This window comes from Chiloscyllium plagiosum, unplaced genomic scaffold, assembly GCF_037043375.1.
Source record: "Chiloscyllium plagiosum isolate Xiang-an unplaced genomic scaffold, Cpla_swu_hap1 HiC_scaffold_21, whole genome shotgun sequence".
Classification (NCBI taxonomy): Eukaryota; Metazoa; Chordata; class Chondrichthyes; order Orectolobiformes; family Hemiscylliidae; genus Chiloscyllium; species Chiloscyllium plagiosum.
Window position 1 is genome coordinate 29,750,091 of NW_028270159.1, and position 19,155 is coordinate 29,769,245.

General features: G+C 38.6%; 1 protein-coding gene across 1 annotated transcript in view; it reads right to left on the minus strand.

The window, feature by feature from the left end:
- LOC122564812 (uncharacterized) overlaps window positions 1-19,155 on the minus strand; it is a 107,387-nt gene that overhangs the window by 71,140 nt on the left and 17,092 nt on the right. The window contains exons 3-4 of the mRNA XM_043720095.2: window positions 17,042-17,166; window positions 680-831 (exon numbers count right to left, since the gene is read on the minus strand). Of these exons, the coding sequence (XP_043576030.2) occupies window positions 680-831; window positions 17,042-17,135 (246 nt within the window). The 5' untranslated portion in view covers window positions 17,136-17,166. The remainder of the gene's footprint in view (window positions 1-679; window positions 832-17,041; window positions 17,167-19,155) is intronic.

Here is a 19,155-nt window from a genome sequence, read left to right on the forward strand (position 1 = left end):
TTAATCCCTTCCCTCTCTCCCTATTCTGTCCTTCACCTTTAATGGTCTGCATTGCCATAGCCAAGCTTTGCACATAAATTAATCAATTGGAAAATATGGGTGACTTAGTGATGGTGAATAATGGGCGAACAGTACCACAAATGATTTGTTGGTGGGAAAACAAACAAAAACATTTTCATTTGTGTGTAAGAGCACTTCTGAACATATTTAACAAAAACCTCAACTCCCCTACATTTTCAATTGCTATACTGTCAAAGCATGTATAATGTCAGGTGAAGACAGCATCCAGTTGGAGCATCATACATCATGTGGGACAATAGTCTGCCAATGTTCATAGTCGCCTCTTATACATGGACAATGTTCAATTTAGCGAAGTACTTGATGATGGTTGTTGGTCATTGAAGCATTGCCCAGTACAGAGCCAACATAGGGAAAATGGAAGAAATGCTACACCTGAAACATAACAGGGTCTTATACTGAAATATCAACATAACATTAATAAATGACAACCAACCAGGTGTGTCAAGAATTAATTTGTGTATAACTAATTAGCTGGTAATGACAAAGTCCACTACCCTTTACAGAGAAATATTAATATTCAACTCCAATGATACTGAGTTAAGCAGTTTGACTATCTTAGTTTCAGTTCCTGGGTTAAAGCTTACAAATCTGTTCATACCTGGAATTCTAACTCTTCACTGACAGTCCTTCTGTCTTTAGTCCATCTGATCTCCACCAAGGGGCGACTGTCTCCAGAAACACAATGAACAAACACACTTTCTCCTCTGTCTGCTGTCTGAAAGCTCGGACTGCAAAATACTGGATCAATGTCTGCAAGAGAAAAGAAGTCAGATGCTTTGTGTAATTTTTACAAAAATTTCCTCTAAGCCAGGTAATAGTTGGCCTTTTAATTTAAAAACAAAACTACAACATTTCAAAGGGTGTTTGCAGGCTCTTCAACCAATATTGGTTTGCTATGATAATGAAGCACATTGGATATTCCAACAAATCAACTATAGTATTTTCCTTACATTTACTGGAACTATACTATACCTTCCGTGTTATTTTAGTATGCTTTAGTGCTGTAGCAACCACATTAAAAATCCATTAAAATCATAATGAGTTAAATGCAGATAATTTAAATAACAGGTACCATATTCCAGCACAAAAGAGAACTAGAGTCTGAAGTAATCCACACTTCTCAATCTGTGATAGCCAAATCACTCTAGGTACCACTGGCCAATTCCTACTGACACACTCCAATCTAATGACTAGTTGTTTGATGTAAATATTGTGCCATTACCCCTATGCCACAGACAGAACGTGAATCTTGGGGGCAAGAAGAGCAGGTCCATTTTCAGTTCACTTCTCCAATTATCCACCCCAAAATGCCAAGATCTCATATAAACCTTTCACTAAAGGGAAATCACATCACTCAATCTTATATATGAAGGGAAATTACTTGTAATACTGACTGACATGTGTTATAATGTTTGCCAAGATTGAATATTCTGACAGAGCATATCCTGTTTATAATACTGAAACTCAGAGCAAAGATTTCCCAGTTCAAAAAGCAGAGCGCATCGCTCATGCTGTCAACTGGAAGCCTTGTTCATGGGTCATGCGCATCAAGTTATCACAGTTGTCATCCAATTATTTTCCACTCATTAGAAATGGAAAATCACGGGCTGTGCATTGATCGTTGTTTGATATTTATAGCAAGCACGCAGGCCTTCCTTGCATTGGTAGTTTGATCAATTATGCATGAAATTAAATGAATGTGATATGCATTCTGTTTGTCAATCAAAAAACTGTCCTTAATATTTCAATGACCCTGTTATTCAAGGTGTGGGTTCACCAGGGAGCGATATAGTTTGAATGGGACAACCTATGAACATATTTGATATTTTTACCTGTTGAACAGGATATTCAAAGAAGCTCCAGTCACACAGAAAAGCTGGGGTTGCACAAATCAGAGATTGATAATTTTGTTTTAAACTTTGATTCTCCAGCCTGCACTCCCATCTAGTAAGATTGTACACCACTGTGCAGCCTTGATGCAAAACAGCCAAAACTTGCTACAATTCACTCAATAGTATCAGACCATGTTCAATAGATTATCAGTGATTTTGTATCATTTCAGGAATACAGAAATTTAGGAATAATCCACAAATGTGTGAAGAATCATTACACAGGTAATGTCCTAAACTTCTACAGACATGTTTATAATGCATCATAGTCTTGATATCTTACTGACATCTAGTTCAGGAAAGATTTCTAGCAACTACAATATGATTTTTACACATTTTACTTTAATTAAAGATGTGCCACTTATAGGCCCTATAAATTCTGAAAATAGTTTTGATATTGGACAATGCCAACATTGTTTTGCAGGTGTATTTTCCAAGAAAATACCAGTATGTGACTGGTAAACCCAGACATTCAATCCAGGGAAGGGGTCCTCGAAGTTAAGGAATCAGAAGATCAAAACTGACGTATGTATGAAAGCCTTTCTCAACAGCAACCAAGAACCGTTCAAGGCTTTATTTCTTAAAATCACAATGTCAGAAGAATTGGATATGGATACTAGAATAGACAATACAGATAATCAGAAGCAGTGTCCTTGGAAAATACCACACCTGCCACCTATAGACACACATTGCTATATTCCTATAACTGTGTAAATATCATCCAAGACTATACTCTTCTGCATTCATGAAATTACCTTGCAATTTTCATGAGCATTTTCAAAGGTTAAGTTCTATAGGACAAGCTGAAGAGAAGTATTCTTTGTCTGATTTACAACAATATTGCAAATATCTTGATAAGACTTCCACTGGGTCCTACTTCAATTGAATTTTGTTTGCATTTCCATTAGCAATACCAAAGAAATCCTCTTTGAGCAATTTGTTATGCACAATGCACCAGAGAATTTATACTGCTTTGAGACAATATTATTTTGTCTTAACTCTCATGTGTGACTCTATTAAAAGTATATAAAATATATGACACAATCATGAAATAAAACAAAGAACTACAGACGCTAACAGGTTGAAACAAACAAACAGAGAAATTGCTGGAGAAACTCACCAGATCTGGAGGACAGAAAATAGGGCTAATCTTTTGAGTCCAGTGACCATTTCTTGGAACTTCTGATGAGTAAGAAGAAGTCAGCCTTCAGTTCCTTGAGCCTGCTTCACTATTTAATATCATCTTGGCTGATATAACTGTGGTCACAACTTTACCTCTTGTTCTACACCCCATAATTCTTGGCTTCACTGTTAATCCATCTCACCCTTGTATGTATTCACAGACTCATCTTCAACTGTTTTTAGCTAAGAGAGATTCACAGACCAATGATGCTCTGAAAGAAGACACTTTTCCTTACCTCACCTTAAATGGTTGAGTCCTATTTTTTAAGTGCATCGCCTACTCTCAGAGTCTCCAACATGGGCAGACATTCTCCCAGTTAGAATTGAGTTACTTTTCAATAATTTTGATTTGATTAAGCAAGTAAGGAATTAAATTACATTCTGTTTAGTTGGGATTTTAAAACACTTTTTGAAAGATATATATGGCCCAAGTGGGCCCATATACAAAGGTGGTTGTATGGCTGCATTTATAGCCCAAGCTAATATAAACTTAAGTTAAGAAATATACAAATGTTTTGGGGGTAAAAGATTTTAATAAAGGACACAGCTACATTTTAACTTAAGTTCATAAAATAAAATATATCCCCTGTGTATATCATCCTAATTAGTTACTCTAAGCTTGACGCATTTTGCTATATCTTGTAATAGAACTTTCTAACCTCAATTTAACATATTCATTACGATATAAAGTTGGATTCTTGGTGTACAAAAGAAGCTAATATGATCTTTTGAAAATAGTTAATTTGTTTTATGCATCAGCATTTATTGTGAATTCTCATATAGTTATTATACTTCAGGTTATTATGATATTTTGAAGAATATTTTGATATATAAGTTGGGAAAATTGAAATTATACTAAATCACCACATGGTAATATTACATTAAGCAGACATATTATAATCAGAGCCCAATCAAGGCTCTCCAAGTCACCACAGTTCCAGATAGATTACCCCATACTGTTAAACTCATGAGTGTGGAGGGATGAGCTGGTTCCCCTTTATATCAAGCAGAAGATACAGCAGCTTGAAAATAAGGAATATTCCCTGATGCTATCAGACTTATGAACCGATCTCTCATATATTAGAGTTGATCTTAGTCTGCATCTTCTCTGTAGTTGTAACACTATAATATGCATTCTGTTCTATTACCCTGATATACTTATGTAAAGTATGATTTGTCTGAATAGCACTCCATGCAACACTTTTCTCTGTATCTCAGTACATGTAACAATAATAAATCAAATGAAATCACCCATCCCTTGGTTGGTTCTAACAAGGTTAATTTATATAAGATTCCTGCCTTGTGCATACAATTCTCTCAGGCTTAAATAAAATTATGTTTTAAAAGGAGCCAATTTAACTAATTTGAATTTACAAAAGAATTAATTAAAATAGTGAGTTTATTAATTACTACACAGGTGAACAATTAGTAACATAATACACATACATACAGATTAGATATGAGAAATAAATCCAAAAAAATGTTGGAAAAAGTACATGGCACAGTCTTTGAATTGATCAAAGTGTGGGAAACAGTTGAAAATTGCAGGAGGTTACTGCAAATGTGATTTTTGATTTATTGGTTTTGTAAGCTGATTGAAGTTCCTTTGGCCTGATTCCTTTTTTTAACTAGAAGGCAGCAATCCGAATGACAATGGGGTCTTCCCTTTTGTCTGGCTGCTATCTTGCTGACGTCCAGGACTCAGAGTGAGAGAAGTCTTTACCTGCAACACATGTGACTCGGGGATAGTTCTGTTAACCTTTTCAGCAAAATAATGCTTGAACGTAAATGGTAGACACAAAAGCATTGAGTTCCAACAGTCACTTCAATAGAGTTGAACTGGCTTTTTAACTCTCGTCCTTGTCTACTATTTTAAGAGAAAAATACAAATTCTGTCTGTGGTAACATAATCTGCAGAACATAATCTGCAGGGGTAGTTTTCTGCTGGCCAGGAGTGGGGGGAATTGTATTCCTTCTTATTAAGATTCTCTGTTTAAAGTTTCCCTGGCAATTTACACATGCAACAATCCATATGTTCCACACAGGACTTTGCCAGCGAGTTGTGAATTTAAATCCACAGTCAGTTTTGCTTTTCACAGTCCTTCTTTTAAAAACAACTTATTTTGGAATTAAAAGTATGAAAAAATTCAATAAATACTTCGGGCTTCAGAACAACATAAATATTTACTTCTGTGTCACATTATCAGTGAAGATGTAAAACATTATCAACTTGATACAGTAAAGTCGTCATAAAAGGAATGTCATTGATGTTCTACTGAACACATAAGGAGATTAGAGGAAGTGATAGCAATAAGACGATCATTATTTTTAAAGAAACCAACGAGAAATGAAGCATACACTGCTTAACCGAGTCTGGGATTAATCAAGAGTTGTCTGTGTGCTTGCAAACCGACTGGAGTTCAGGATGTCCCTGATTATGTAATGGCTACCTAGAGTTAATAAGTGATGACTCACAATGGGTCATTGCGCAAAAATGGATGAGCAGACACAGAGGAGGACTTCAGCAACACAACACAGCAGGAGTCAAGAGTGTGGTGCTGGAAAAACTCAGCAGATCAGGCAGCATCAGAGAAGCAGGAAAATGTTTCAGGCAAAAGCCCTTCATCAGGAATCATACCAGGAGACAAGCACCCAATCAACCAGTTTCTCCAGATGGTATCCCTAGTTGGTCAACTGAAAAACTATTGCTTTACTGAATAATATTTATGGAGATAAATAAAGAACACCCAATGGGGTGGCACTATGGCTCAGCAGTTAGCACTGCTGCCTCACAGTGCCAGGGACCTGGGGTCAAACCCATCTTCGGATGATTACCTGTGTGGTGATAACACATTCTCCCCAAATCTGCATGGGTTTCCTTCGGGTGCTCTGGTTTCCTCCCACAAGCCAAAGATGTGCAGGTTTGGTGGATTGGCAATGCTAAATTGTCCTTAGTGTCCAGGAATGTGTAGGTTAGGTAGATTAGGCATGAGAAATATAGGGTAGAGGGGTAGGTCTGGGTCGGAAGCTGCTTGGAGGGTCAGAGTGGAATCGATGGGCCAGATGACCTGCTTCCACAGTCTATGGATTTATGATAAACTTAATAAATTCTGTCAAATACATTGAAACAAATTTGTGCCTGGAATGGATCTTATGGTTATTGAGGACTAGCAAAGCTTTAGATGGCTCTCTCAAACTCAGTAATTGAATTGAAAGTGGAACTGAAATTGACCCAGGGCTTAGAATGAAAGGCCACTTCCTATTAATACATTGCTAATATGAACTGTAATGGGAAACTTTTCCAACACTGAAAACCTACCATACAGTAAGTATTAAAGTCTAAGTGAAATCAATTTTGTGCCTTAAAAGGTATCTGTGTGTGTATATAACATGTATTTTCTTGACTTGGCACCAACGTTCTGTGTATGTGCATGTAGTTGGCAGGTATAGTTGTACTCTGTGCAAAAGCCAAGCAGAAATTGCCTAATTTATCTGTTAATTGTACCAGTTTCCTTACAGCTAATGGCTTTACTTTGCTATCAAAATGCTTTTTTTTTCCTTAATATGTGCAACACATTCAAAATTTCCATTTTACTTTCTTCAGATATGGAATACTTTTGTGAGCTGTTGAATTACTATGGTTTTTCACAATATCAGATCGTCAAGGTAAATTGTTGTCCTACTGCAGATAAGGCTCTAATATTCAATTGGCTGTCATATCCACGTTATGGAAAGAACCCAGAATAGTGATGGGAAGTGCACCCTCCGGGAATATTCTGAACCGCAGTAACTACTATTAAATGATTAGTTCCAACTATTCTATTCTACCTATACAACTTCCCAAAATCAGTCACTGGGTCACTAATTAATTATTAAACTGGGCATCTAATTAACCATGCACAATACAAAATGATAAATAATATAGCCACAGCCTTAAGGTGATGTTTTAATATACCATTAAGTAATAATCACTCATAATTTGTTCACTCCTTTCACTCAGTTTCTGATTTCAAAGATAAGGATAAGCTGAACTACAGATTTCTAAAGGAAGGATATCCTATTCAGGTGGCACAAAGCTTGTGTGGTGATGCACTAGTTAGGTGAATGGCCTGTATCTGTGCTGTAAATTCTACACAAAACTATTTGTCATCTCTGCTTCCACCTGTTGTAGATTGTTCTGGGAACTGGTCGTGAGAAAATGGTTATGTTTTAAGAAACTTCCTTTCTATTAAGGTGAAATAGAACACACTGGAAAATGGAATGGTGGAGTCATGACAAATGCATGTCCAGAAACATGCCCATGTGATCTGGTTGCTATTGGGAGAAAACTAAGCAACAACTTATTAAAATGCCACCTGACAGTTTTCACATCTTTTACTCAGAGATTGACAGAAATAAAGGATAGATGCTTTCTGAGAAGCAGAAAGACAGGGAAGAAAATACTGTTTTTTTCTGCTAACATCCAAATAAAGGATGCTAATGAGAGTTTGTTTTCCATTTGAGAACAAGGAAATAGAATATACTGGGCTCTTGAAGATTTAGTGAACCAGAAGTCACCAAAGTGGTGAAAAGTGGATCTTGGAAACTCAGGCTGAGAACAACAATTTCAAAGGACACCTGAAATTTTGACCCGGTATGATGGGGAGAAGTGAGCATGTTGTAGAGTTGAATTGCAATGGCTAGTTAATTCAATAGCATTTTTTCTTTAGTTTGGTCATTAGTTGCCTGTTAAGTAATGGCAGATCTATACTGATTTTAGCAGTTTAATTAACAGTATTAAAATGAAAACCCTTGACCTTAGGTTATTCCCATTGGTCATTAAGGAAATTCATTATTTTTATGAAGTTATTGATCATTACAGGGGTCATAACAAGACTTCCAGGTTTAACTAAGAAAATTGTTTGTGTTTGAGTTTTTATACAGGGCTAAAATCTGTGTAAATAATAAAAAGCTTCTTCATTCTGTTGTAGCACTGAAGTGGTGGCAGGAAGGCTCAATGATCTAGGTTGAGATTTCTATGGAGTACTGGAAAGATGCATTTTTATTTTGTTCTTATACTTTCAATGTTTGTAGATGGAAAGACCTCTTACATTGTATAGTCTTATTACTATTGTCCCTAAGTGGCTGGGCTGACCATGGATATATTTTTAAACCTATTACGGAGGGTGAATGTGTTTTGCTGAGGGATTTGCTTTTGTGCTTTGAATGCTGTCCTAATTCATGTTTGATTGCTTTCTGTGGTCCTTGAAACATATTGCTGCTTTCAACCTTCATGGGGATGTAGAAATGGGATATGTTGAAAAACATTTTACACTGGAGTGCAATATCTGAATTGCACTCCAGGAAACCTGGCATTAATTGACATCTTTTAATTGATTGCTCCACAACATTTGTATTTAATTTCCCTTCCACTTTCACCTGAAATCATGTAAATGCCACTTTTGAAACAATTTTTATGAGGTGCACTTTGGAAATATAGGTTGATTCAGTACTGATTTAGTTCTTAGGGACTTCCTTCTCCCCATTTGGCTGTCTTCTGAACCTAATACACCCCGTTCCCAGAACTTCTGAACCATCATCTTTTCAGGTGGAGCAGAGGATAACATCACTGAAAAAAGGGTCAAACATGGCTTTTTAAAAGAAGCAAAGTTGAACATTCATCTTACAGCCACGTACCTGGGGTTCAGAGATTGGAATTTCGAACTTTGCTGTGTTATGATTCATGGACTGACCGATTTCCTTAAAAATAAATTCAAATTCCCAGTGACCACGTTAAGGTATTTGCATGGCAGTTTTGAAGTTAATAACTTTTCTTGACTTAAACACTATTTCCGTACATAGCTTTCTTCTTAACTACTTTTAAAATGACTTTACTTTCACAGATATACTTTACTCTGTCTTTAAATAGACACAATCATGCCAGAAACAGCCCAAAATGTTTCTTGCATTCTGAGAGTTTGCTTCTTGTCTTTTTCTTTTCCAGTCAGAAAACACTTAATCCCCAAACCGGCTGCTTTGAGAGGGTTACATTGTAGATTCCTTCCCCCTGACCAAAGCTACAAAATCTTCGAGACTCTTTTAAATCCTCACAAACCTAAACTCTTCAATTGGAGCAAGTGCTCTGTAATATAATGTGCATGAGATATAAATAAATATTTTTGCATTAATATAATTTGTTTCAAAGTTTGGAATTTGAACTGGTAGCATGTGGTCTTTGGTCTGCGTGTATGAGGGATGTTAATGATTAACTTGTCTGTAATTCTGCAGCTGAGGATTGTTTTTAAACTAACATGAGAAAGGGAATTACTGGATGTTAATGGGAATTTGTTTGCATTGGGAGATTTTTATGAGCAGATAGAGCAAACATTGAACAGCAGTAGTTTGCTTTCAGTTAGAAGAATTGGGGATTTTTTTGCTTCAGAGAAAACCCATAGATTGGGAATTTTTGCTTTCAGCTTTCACAAATCCTGGTGAAATGTGAGATATGAAACGTTTCCCCTAGAAAAAGGGGTTCATTCAGAAGAGTGACAAAATAATTTACTTTACGTTAAGGACTTTAATTTGAATGTTCCAGACCAGAAATATTTGGTTAGAACTCTGAATAGATTATTCAAAGCTGAGAAAGTCTAAGCTCAGTTGAGTGAATAATCAAGTAAGAAGCTATCAAACTCTTGAAACAGGGAATTCTATGAAAAAATTAAGTCAAACCTCTAGATATGTTAGAAAAGGAAATCTCCTCTGGTATTTGAGTACTGTAATCTGATGGTGTTTGAACAGAAAGGACTATACTTATCATGTGTTTTCAGTTTATTAAATTGGGTTTTAAATCCTCACAAACCTAAACTCTTCAATTGGAGCAAGTGCTCTGTAATATAATGTGCATGAGATATAAATAAATATTTTTGCATTAATATAATTTGTTTCAAAGTTTGGAAAGTTTGTGAGGGTTTAATAAATAGGCTTGTTTATTCCATTTTATCTTTTTTTTGTGTAATAACTTCTGTCTTACTGGTGAAACCAGACCATTCTGTGCTTCCATTTCAGCGAAAGACCACCTTGTTAAATAAAAAAACTATGATCTATCAAGCCAAATTTCAGTCTGGTAATCGCTTATCCAATAATAACATCAACTGTGATTATAACAGCTCATTCTGTATTCTTGCATAGTGAAACATAAAATCTTGCTGCTCCTATCACTTAGACACCTCGCACTCTTAGATTCAGACAAGTGAACTACAAGGTTCACTGACAGTTCAAGAAAACAATCTATAAGCCAATCCCACAATGACTCTCCGTAGACTTCTTCTCTCAAAAAGGCCCATTCCATTGGCAACACGAATCACATAAACATTATATTCGGTCGAAATGTCTATTAGCTACTCTGTAAATTCCCAACTTCATTCTATCTTGAATCTAAATGGGAAGTTTAAAGCATAACCATTTTCAAAACCTGATATCTCCTTACATCTTCCTCCAAGTGTGGAGACCAACAGCCCAGTCAGAACAAAGGATTTGGTTGTTGCTTCCAAGTGTGAACAGTTTGCCAGTAAAACAACCTGGGCTCCTCTTTAATCTTTAACATCCACACCAGCCCAGGTTTGCTGTCAGCAACATCCAGAACAGTTCACGGAATCCCATTTGCTTCTCCATTTTATCCTAAATTAAAAGCACACAGTCCCAAGGCATAACAATCCTATAAAATCTAAAATTTGTAACAACTGTTAACAGTTTATCTGTTTCTGATTCATAAGCCAGATGATTTTTAACTACAGATAATATCTGGGTCTATTCAAGAGAAACATGAAAACTCATCAGATTACTTCTCAATTTCACTAAAAGTAGATGAGAGGATCATCATTAGCTGAAGTTATTCCGATCTCTTGAAATATTTAGAAAAATTTAGCAAATTTCTGAAGAGAGGTCAACCTGTTTTTTTTTTCCTGGGCATGAACATGATAGACTGCAAAGCTTAGGGTTTCCAGGCAACTGTCAAGTCACATAAATCTATTACTTTTTAGGGCTTTCACATCTTACAAAAAATAAATGAGAGAATTAATCTGAGATGCGATCTGTGAACTAACGAGCTTGCTTCTGATCAAATTGTTTCAACTGCTTTTTCTCCCTATGTTGTGATTGTCCAAAAGATAAGTGTTTGTCTTTGATGCAAAGTGCTTTACCAAATGCTAATGTGAGATGAAACGAGAGTCAATTGCTTGTCCAACCTCCACATCTGATCTGTTATCCAACTGACACCCTTCCAGCTTAACTCACAATTGAATCTTCCAGTGAAGCTTTCAAAGCACTCCTTACATTGAACTTCACAAGTAACAATGAGAAAATATAAAACAATATTAAAGCAGCAACAATTTGCTACTTTATTTCAATTTTGACCAAGCTTCCCACACCTGTTAACATTTGCAACTTCAAAAAAATCTTCAGTAGCTCCTCAAATCAGTTGGCCAGAACAACATAATTAGATAGAACCAGTCAGCACAGAAGGAAGGCATTCAGCCCATCATGCTTGTACTGACTCTCTATAAGAAATAGCAATTATTCTCACCATCTGCTCTAATAACACGGATTTTTCTCCTTTATGTTTCAGTTCTCCATTGGTTTGCAAGACAGAGATTCTCAAGCTTTTTTTTATTCAACCTGTTCATTTGTGAACACACTAGTGAACACAGTACTGGCAAAATTTAAGAAATTTAAAAATTATTATGAAGAGAATACACTTCTAATCAGAAGAACATATTACCATTAAAGTTCTGCTTCTTGTCCATTTTAAACCATGAATTTTCCATTCCCTGTAGAATGTCCACTGATGCCGAAATAATTAATTTTTAAGTATTATTAGAGGCTTGCCTGCATTGTGGTTTTAGCCATGCTGAGGTTTATCAAATTCTCACCTCAACTGGATTCAGAATTGATCATTTTTTGAAGAACCCTCACTCATATTAAATCCATTTTTAATGAAACTACCCTTGTTGAGATCTTTAAATCTCTAGAGTTCTTACATTCCTCTACGATATGAATGACAGCAAGTTCTGTCAGAATTGCAAAGCTTTCAACACACTACTTCTGTTGATTTGATTTGATGTCTTCTTGTCACACGTACCTAGGTACTGTGAAAAGTTTTGTTTTATGTGCATTACAGGCAGATCATACCATACAAGGTGCATTAGGACAATAGAACAGAGTGAAGAATACAACGTTACAGCTGCAGAAAAGGTGCACAGAGAGCAAGATTAATATTAAATTTAAATTTTGTCTGTACCAATGTTATCTTTTCAGGTTTGAAGTCAGGCTGCTTCCAGTTGGAACTTTAGGCCTCATTGTTACAAGTTGTTATCTTTAATCCAGAAATGAAGAAAATAGAAATTCAACAATGGTGAAGTATGAGTTCATTTTTAGATGTGGGTGGCACGGTGGCACAGTGGTTAGCACTGCTGCCTCGCAGCGCCAGAGACCCGGGTTCAATTCCCGACTCCGGCGACTGACTGTGTGGAGTTTGCACGTTCTCCCCGTGTCTGCGTGGGTTTCCTCCGGGTGCTCCGGTTTCCTCCCACAGTCCAAAGATGTGCAGGTTAGGTGAATTGGCCATACTAAATTGCCCGTAGTGTTAGGTAAGAGGTAAATGTAGGGGTATGGGTGGGTTTCGCTTCGGCGGGTCGGTGTGGACTTGTTGGGCCGAAGGGCCTGTTTCCACACTGTAATCTAATCTAGATTAATTTTCTGTGGAATCCGTGCAGTGTGGAAACAGACCCTTCGGCCCAACAAGTCCACACCGACCCTCCAAAGAGTAATCCATCCAGACCCATTCCCCTATCCAATATTTTCCCCTGACTAATGCATCTAACCTACACATCCCTAAACCAAACTATTATCACTGGAGATGCTCGACGAACCAAGTGGACAACACAATGGTAAGTTTGCAGGGAAGAGGTATTTCCAGTGTTACGAGAATTGTGCTGTTTTTGTTCCAGTCCATGAGATTTTTTTAATGTTATAAATAGAAAGGTAAGATTGGAAGAAATGACAACAAAGTTAACTATATATATATAGTATATATATATTCCACCCTTGGGTGACTGACTGTGTGGAGTTTGCACATTCTCTCTTTGTCTGTGTGGGTTTCCACCAGATGCTCCGGTTTCCTCCACCAATTGAAAGATGTGTAGGTCAGGTGGATTGGCCATGGGAAATTGCCCAGTGTTCAGGAATGTGCATGCTAGGTGGGTTAGCCATGGGAAATGTGGGGTTACAAAGATAGGATAGGAATCTGGGTGGGATGCTCTTTGGAGGGTCAGTGCAGATTTGATGGACTGAATGGCCTCTATCTGCACTGTAGGGATTCTATGACAAACTCTAGCTCCATGACTTAAGGGAGTATGTTCCAGCACAAGGCCACAGATTGGAAAGTCTTGGGTCCCCCCAAAAGATAATGGGAAGGTAAGGGAAGAAGAACCACAAAGCAGGCGAAAGGCCTCTTACAATACCACACTTTTCATGTCTTCAGAGTGTCCGAAATCAGTCAATAGCCAGCAAGGTGCTTTGTAAGTATAGTCACTGTTAGAGTGTATGAAGCTCAGCTACCAGTTTACACTTGTTCAAACTTTACTTTGTCACAGCCAAAGAAATCCATTTCACCTCCAACACCAAGCTCGCTGCAGCACTGCCACTCCCTCAGATCACTCTCCAACAATCCCAGGGCCAGAGGAGAGCACAGCCATCAGACCATCTCCAGGAGAAAGTAGCAGCACCTGTCCAAGAACCTCCATTCAAATAAGAGTTCTGAGAAAGGCAAGAGTGTCTATCTCCTTGGGAACATCTGTCACGAGTGTCAACCCCACTCAGGAAGTAATGAGAGGACAGAGAAGGTAGCAGTCTCCTCTCTGCAGCCAAATCTAAGCAATTGGACTTCCACTATCACTGCGACTCTACCTCCCGACATCTCTCAGTATAGGTCGGTTAATGCACTGAACAGAGTCACCCCAAGGAAAGTTTCCAGGTGGGTTCGATCACTCCAGTAGGCCGCAACCACCCTCTGAGTGCTCAAATAATTTGTGTTTTTGTTCTTAGGAGGCTCTGTGATGACTGAAGGAGGAATTTTGGCCAGTGCACAGAAGAACTTGGTGACTTTTTAAAAAATAATATTTATTGAAGGGAATTGGTGTCCTTGGCAAAGGTGGGCATTTGATGCCCATTCCTAATTGCCCTGTAGGCTCTGTCAAAGCACAAATAAGTGTCAACCACATTGCTGAGAGTCTGGAATCACATATAAGCTAGACCAGTTCAGACATACTGCCTTCCGTAATGCGATCCGCAAATCGTTACACGTTCACCATGAGACCAGCTTCTCATTCCATACCTTTTCAGAATTGAAATATTTAATGATGTGCCGGGGAGATCTGATCTTCTATCTCCAGGACATTAGCCTGGGGTTCTCGATTCACAGTTCACTGGCATTACCATGACAACACTGGCTTTCTGTGTGGAAAGACTTGCCGTTGGTGAGACAGAGGGTGGTGGTGGAAGGTAGTTTTTCAGACTGGAGGCCTGTGACCAGTGGAATGCCATAAGCATCGGTGCTGGGTCCACTACTTTATGTCATTTACATAAATGATTTGGATGCAAGCATAAGCGGTACAGTTAGTACCAAAATTGGAGGTGTAGTGGACAGCAAAGAGGGTTACCTCAGATTACAACAGGATTTTGACCAGATGGGCCGATGGGCAGAGAAGTGGCAGATGCAGTTTCATTCAGATAAATGCAAGGTGCTGCATTTTGGGAAAGCAAATCTTAGCAGAACATATACACTTAAAGGTAAGGTCCTTGGGAGTGTTGCTGAACAAAGGGACCTTGGAGTGCAGGTTCATAGCTCCTTGAAAGTGGAGTCGCAGGTAGATAGGATAGTGAAGAAGGCGTTTGGTATGCTTTCCTTTATTGGTCAGAGTATTGAGTACAGGAGTTGGGAAGTCATGCTGCAGCTGTACAGGACATTGGTTAGGCCACCGTTGGAATATTGTATGCAATTCTGGTCTCCTTCCTATCGGAAAGATGTTGTGAAACTGGAAAGGGTTCAGAAAAGATATACAAGGATGTTGCCAGGGTTGGAGGATTTGAGCTATAAAGAAAGGCTGAACAGGCTGGGGCTGTTTTCCCTGGAGATTCGGAGGCTGAGGTTTGTAAACCTTATAGAGGTTTACAAAACTATGAGGGGCTTGGATACGGTAAATAGACAAAGTCTTTTCCCTGGGGTGGGGAGTTCAGAACTAGAGGGCATAGGTTTAGGGTGAGAGAGGAAAAATATAAAAGAGACCTAAGGGGCAACTTTTTCACGCAGAGGATGGTACGTGTATGGAATGAGCTGCCAGAGAATGTGGTGGAGGCTGGTACAATTGCAACATTTAAGAGGCATTTGGATGGGTATATGAATAGGAAGGGTTTGGAGGGATATGGGCCGGATGCTGGCAGGTGGGACTAGATTAGGTCAGGATATCTGGTTGGCATGGACGGGTTGGACCGAAGGGTCTGTTTCCATGCTGTACATATCTACGACTCTATGACTCTAATTGATCCAGTGGCTTTTCCCACTGGCAATAAATCCTAGTTAAAATCATTATTGTAATACAAAGTTCAGCAATTAGCACACCAAGATACATTGTCAATATGAGATTATGTAATTTTATGAATCCCTGGATGGGATTTTCCACCCACCTCAGGAGTGGGCTGGTCAGTGGGTTGGGGGTGGGGATGGGCAGGGGGTATTGGTTCCTTGGCAGATGGCCTTGAGGCTTTTAAATGGCCAAATGAATATTGACGTAATGGAATTTCTCCAATCACCTCTGGCATTTTACCAATGGTGGGAGATACGCAGGTCATCTACCATGTGGCCTCGTTACCCTTGGGGAAGGATGCTTCCTTGTTCGTACCCAATGAAAGCCACCCCCATGTTCGAGCCTTCAGCTGCTCCATTCACCACAGCTTTCCAACCCAGTCCTCCATTCCCTTCCCAGGGCCTGCAAAATAGGCCATTTCACTGGCTGTCAGCTCTTAGGGGCAGATTGACAGGTGCAAGGCCTGCCCAAAATCTGCTTAGTCTTGATTTGATTTTGATTTCTCATCAAAAAAGGAAGATCTACCATATTCAACTTATAGTGAAATCTTTGAGGATCATGTTTGTCACCATGATTCTAGCTTAGGTGCCCTCCTTTGATACTAGATTAGATTCCCTACAGTGTGGAAACAGGCCCTTTAGCCCAACCAGTCCACACCAACCCTCCGAAGAGTAACCCACCCAGACCCATTTCCCTCTGACTAATGTACCTAACACTATGGGCAATTTAGCATGGCTAACTCACCTAAATTGCACATCTTTGTGACTGTGGGAGGAAACCAGAGCACCCGGAGGAGACGTACGCAGACACAGGGAGAATGTGCAAACTCCACACGGTCAGTCGCCTGAGGCTGGAATCGAACCTGGGACCCTGGTGCTGTGAGACAGCAGTGATATCTACTGAGCCATCGTGCCACCCCTACAAGTTGCTGATCATTTTCCTATCATATTTAGCGATTTCAGTATATACAGTAATACAGAAAACTATTGATTGAGAAATCTGTGAGAATGGAAAACGATGTTGATATTCATTCTAATGAGCTTATTTACATAACTGGTAGGTTAGCAAATAATGCTGTAAAGGTTATTATCAGGATATTTTTGTTAAGAGATAATAAATACGTTTGCTAAAATAATGCAGAGTCATCAGTTTGATATATTCAAAAATCTGGTTCCTTGATCCTCTCTGATTGGTTTCTCTGAACAACACCATGATTTTCTTTCTTTCACTGACAGTTTCCAGGTAACAGCTACAATTGATGACCCTACTTACCAAGCTCTGCTGTACAAATACTGTTCCATATATAGTAGTCTTGGATTACACTCCAGAGCAGGAGATGTAGCACTGCACAGCTCACCTTTTCCATCACCTGAGCTGAAGAACAATATCGTTCCACACTGGAAAACAATGAATTCCATTTCAGACATGGATCACAACTCATAGGCAATTGTCTGGCTTTAACAGAGAAAATGCAGTGCTTTTATATAATGGTGGATACTTACATATACATATTATTGACACATACAAAAAAAAGGCACTGAGTTCCATTATATATTTTTCTTAACCTGTTCAGAGACACACCTCTGGAGCAGGTGGGACTTGAACCAGGGGGTTAGAATACTACCACTGAACCATAACAGGGCCCTACTCAAACTGAACTAGGTAACTCCCTCCAGGTGTGGTACGATATCACACACCAATCACTCAACCACACAATCACCAAACAGAAAAAAGTCTCCCTAAAATAACTGTTGTGACTGCAAAGCCCGTTATTCCTCAATAGCTATAAATAACTACAAAGTAAACCTCTTTCACCAGTCATGCCTTTGCTCATAAAAAGTGTTTTGTTTTATTATTCACTTGTGGGATGTGGGTGTCGCTGGCTGAGCCAGCATTTATTGCCCATCCCTCGTTGCCCTTCAGATGATGCTGGTGAATTGCCACCTTGAATTGCTGCATTCCACCTTCTACAGGGAGACCTACAATGCCCTTAAGGAGGGAATTCCAGGATCCAGCAACACTGAAGAAAGGGCAATATTTCTCCAAGTCAGCATGGGTAAACGGCTTGGAGGGGTAATTGCAGCTTGTGACCTTGCCATTTAATTTTAAGGAGTTTAGGACAATGAACATGTCTTCCATTTAAAGCAGGGACTCTCTGTGAAAAGAAGAGAGATTGCCTAAAAGTAGTTCCTCTGGTTCTACAGTTGCACTTCTCTTTAATAACCCATCCAATCCCTTTTAAAATTCCATTTAAAAATCTTAAATTTAGTTTGGAATTTCTGTAAACCAAGTAGTCCAATTCTTGAAGCGAACCTTAATAAAGTTAGGTACCATTCTGATCATTTATCTTTCCCAACACCTTGTGCATGCACAAAGTGAAACCAGGCACCAGAACCCAATTGTAAGGAAATCAAAGTCTTTTATTGCCCATGCAGTGATTCCACCAATAATCAATTTTCTGTTCCGACAGACTTTTATAACTTGTATATTTTTAATATTGCTAGCGGAACTGTTATTTAATGCTTCAGTGTGGAGTTGGTTAAGACAATGTCACTCATTTGTCACAGAAGCTATGGTTTTGGGGTAAAAAGGCAAAATACTGGAAATCAAAGCAGAGAATGCTGGAGAAACTCAGCAGGTCTAGCAGAATCTATGAAGAAAGAGACAGTTAACATTTTAAATTCAGGATACAGTTTTGAAGAAGTCATATTGGACTTGACATGTTAATTCTATTGTTTTTGGAACATGGGTTTGAGACCCACCATGGCAGATGATGAAATTTGAATTTGATAAAAGTCTGGAATTAAACACTTGCCCAATGGTGACCATGCAACCACTGTTGATTGTTGTAAAAACCCGTCTGGCTTACTCATGTCCTTAATGGAAAGAAATCTGCCATCCTTGGCATGGTCTGATCTATGTGTGACTCCAACAACGTTGTTGATGCTTAACAGCCATCTGGGTAATTAGGGATGAGGAATAAATTCTGGGCTAGTCAGTGATGCCCACATCCACAAAGTAAAAAATAAATTATCACAGTCCCTGTATATTGTAAACATTAGAATAACCAGAGCACTTGTCTGCATTGATGATATCCTCCACAAGGAGGCATGTTCATTTAATCTACATACACCAACTTGTAAGTTATTGACTACAAGTAATAAATGGAAGTATAGACATGACTCATACAGGGGCTCTTGTGGTGCAGTGATGGTGTCCCTTTTGCTCTGCCAGAAGGCCTGGTTTCAGTGGTGTGTCATAATATCTCTGTCCAGATTAATTTAAAATGTCTTTGCTTAACTTGTGAAATGGCAGGCACTAATAAAATTTTACCAGCATTCACTATAGGCTCGAAGCACATGTCAAATTCTTTAAAATCATATACC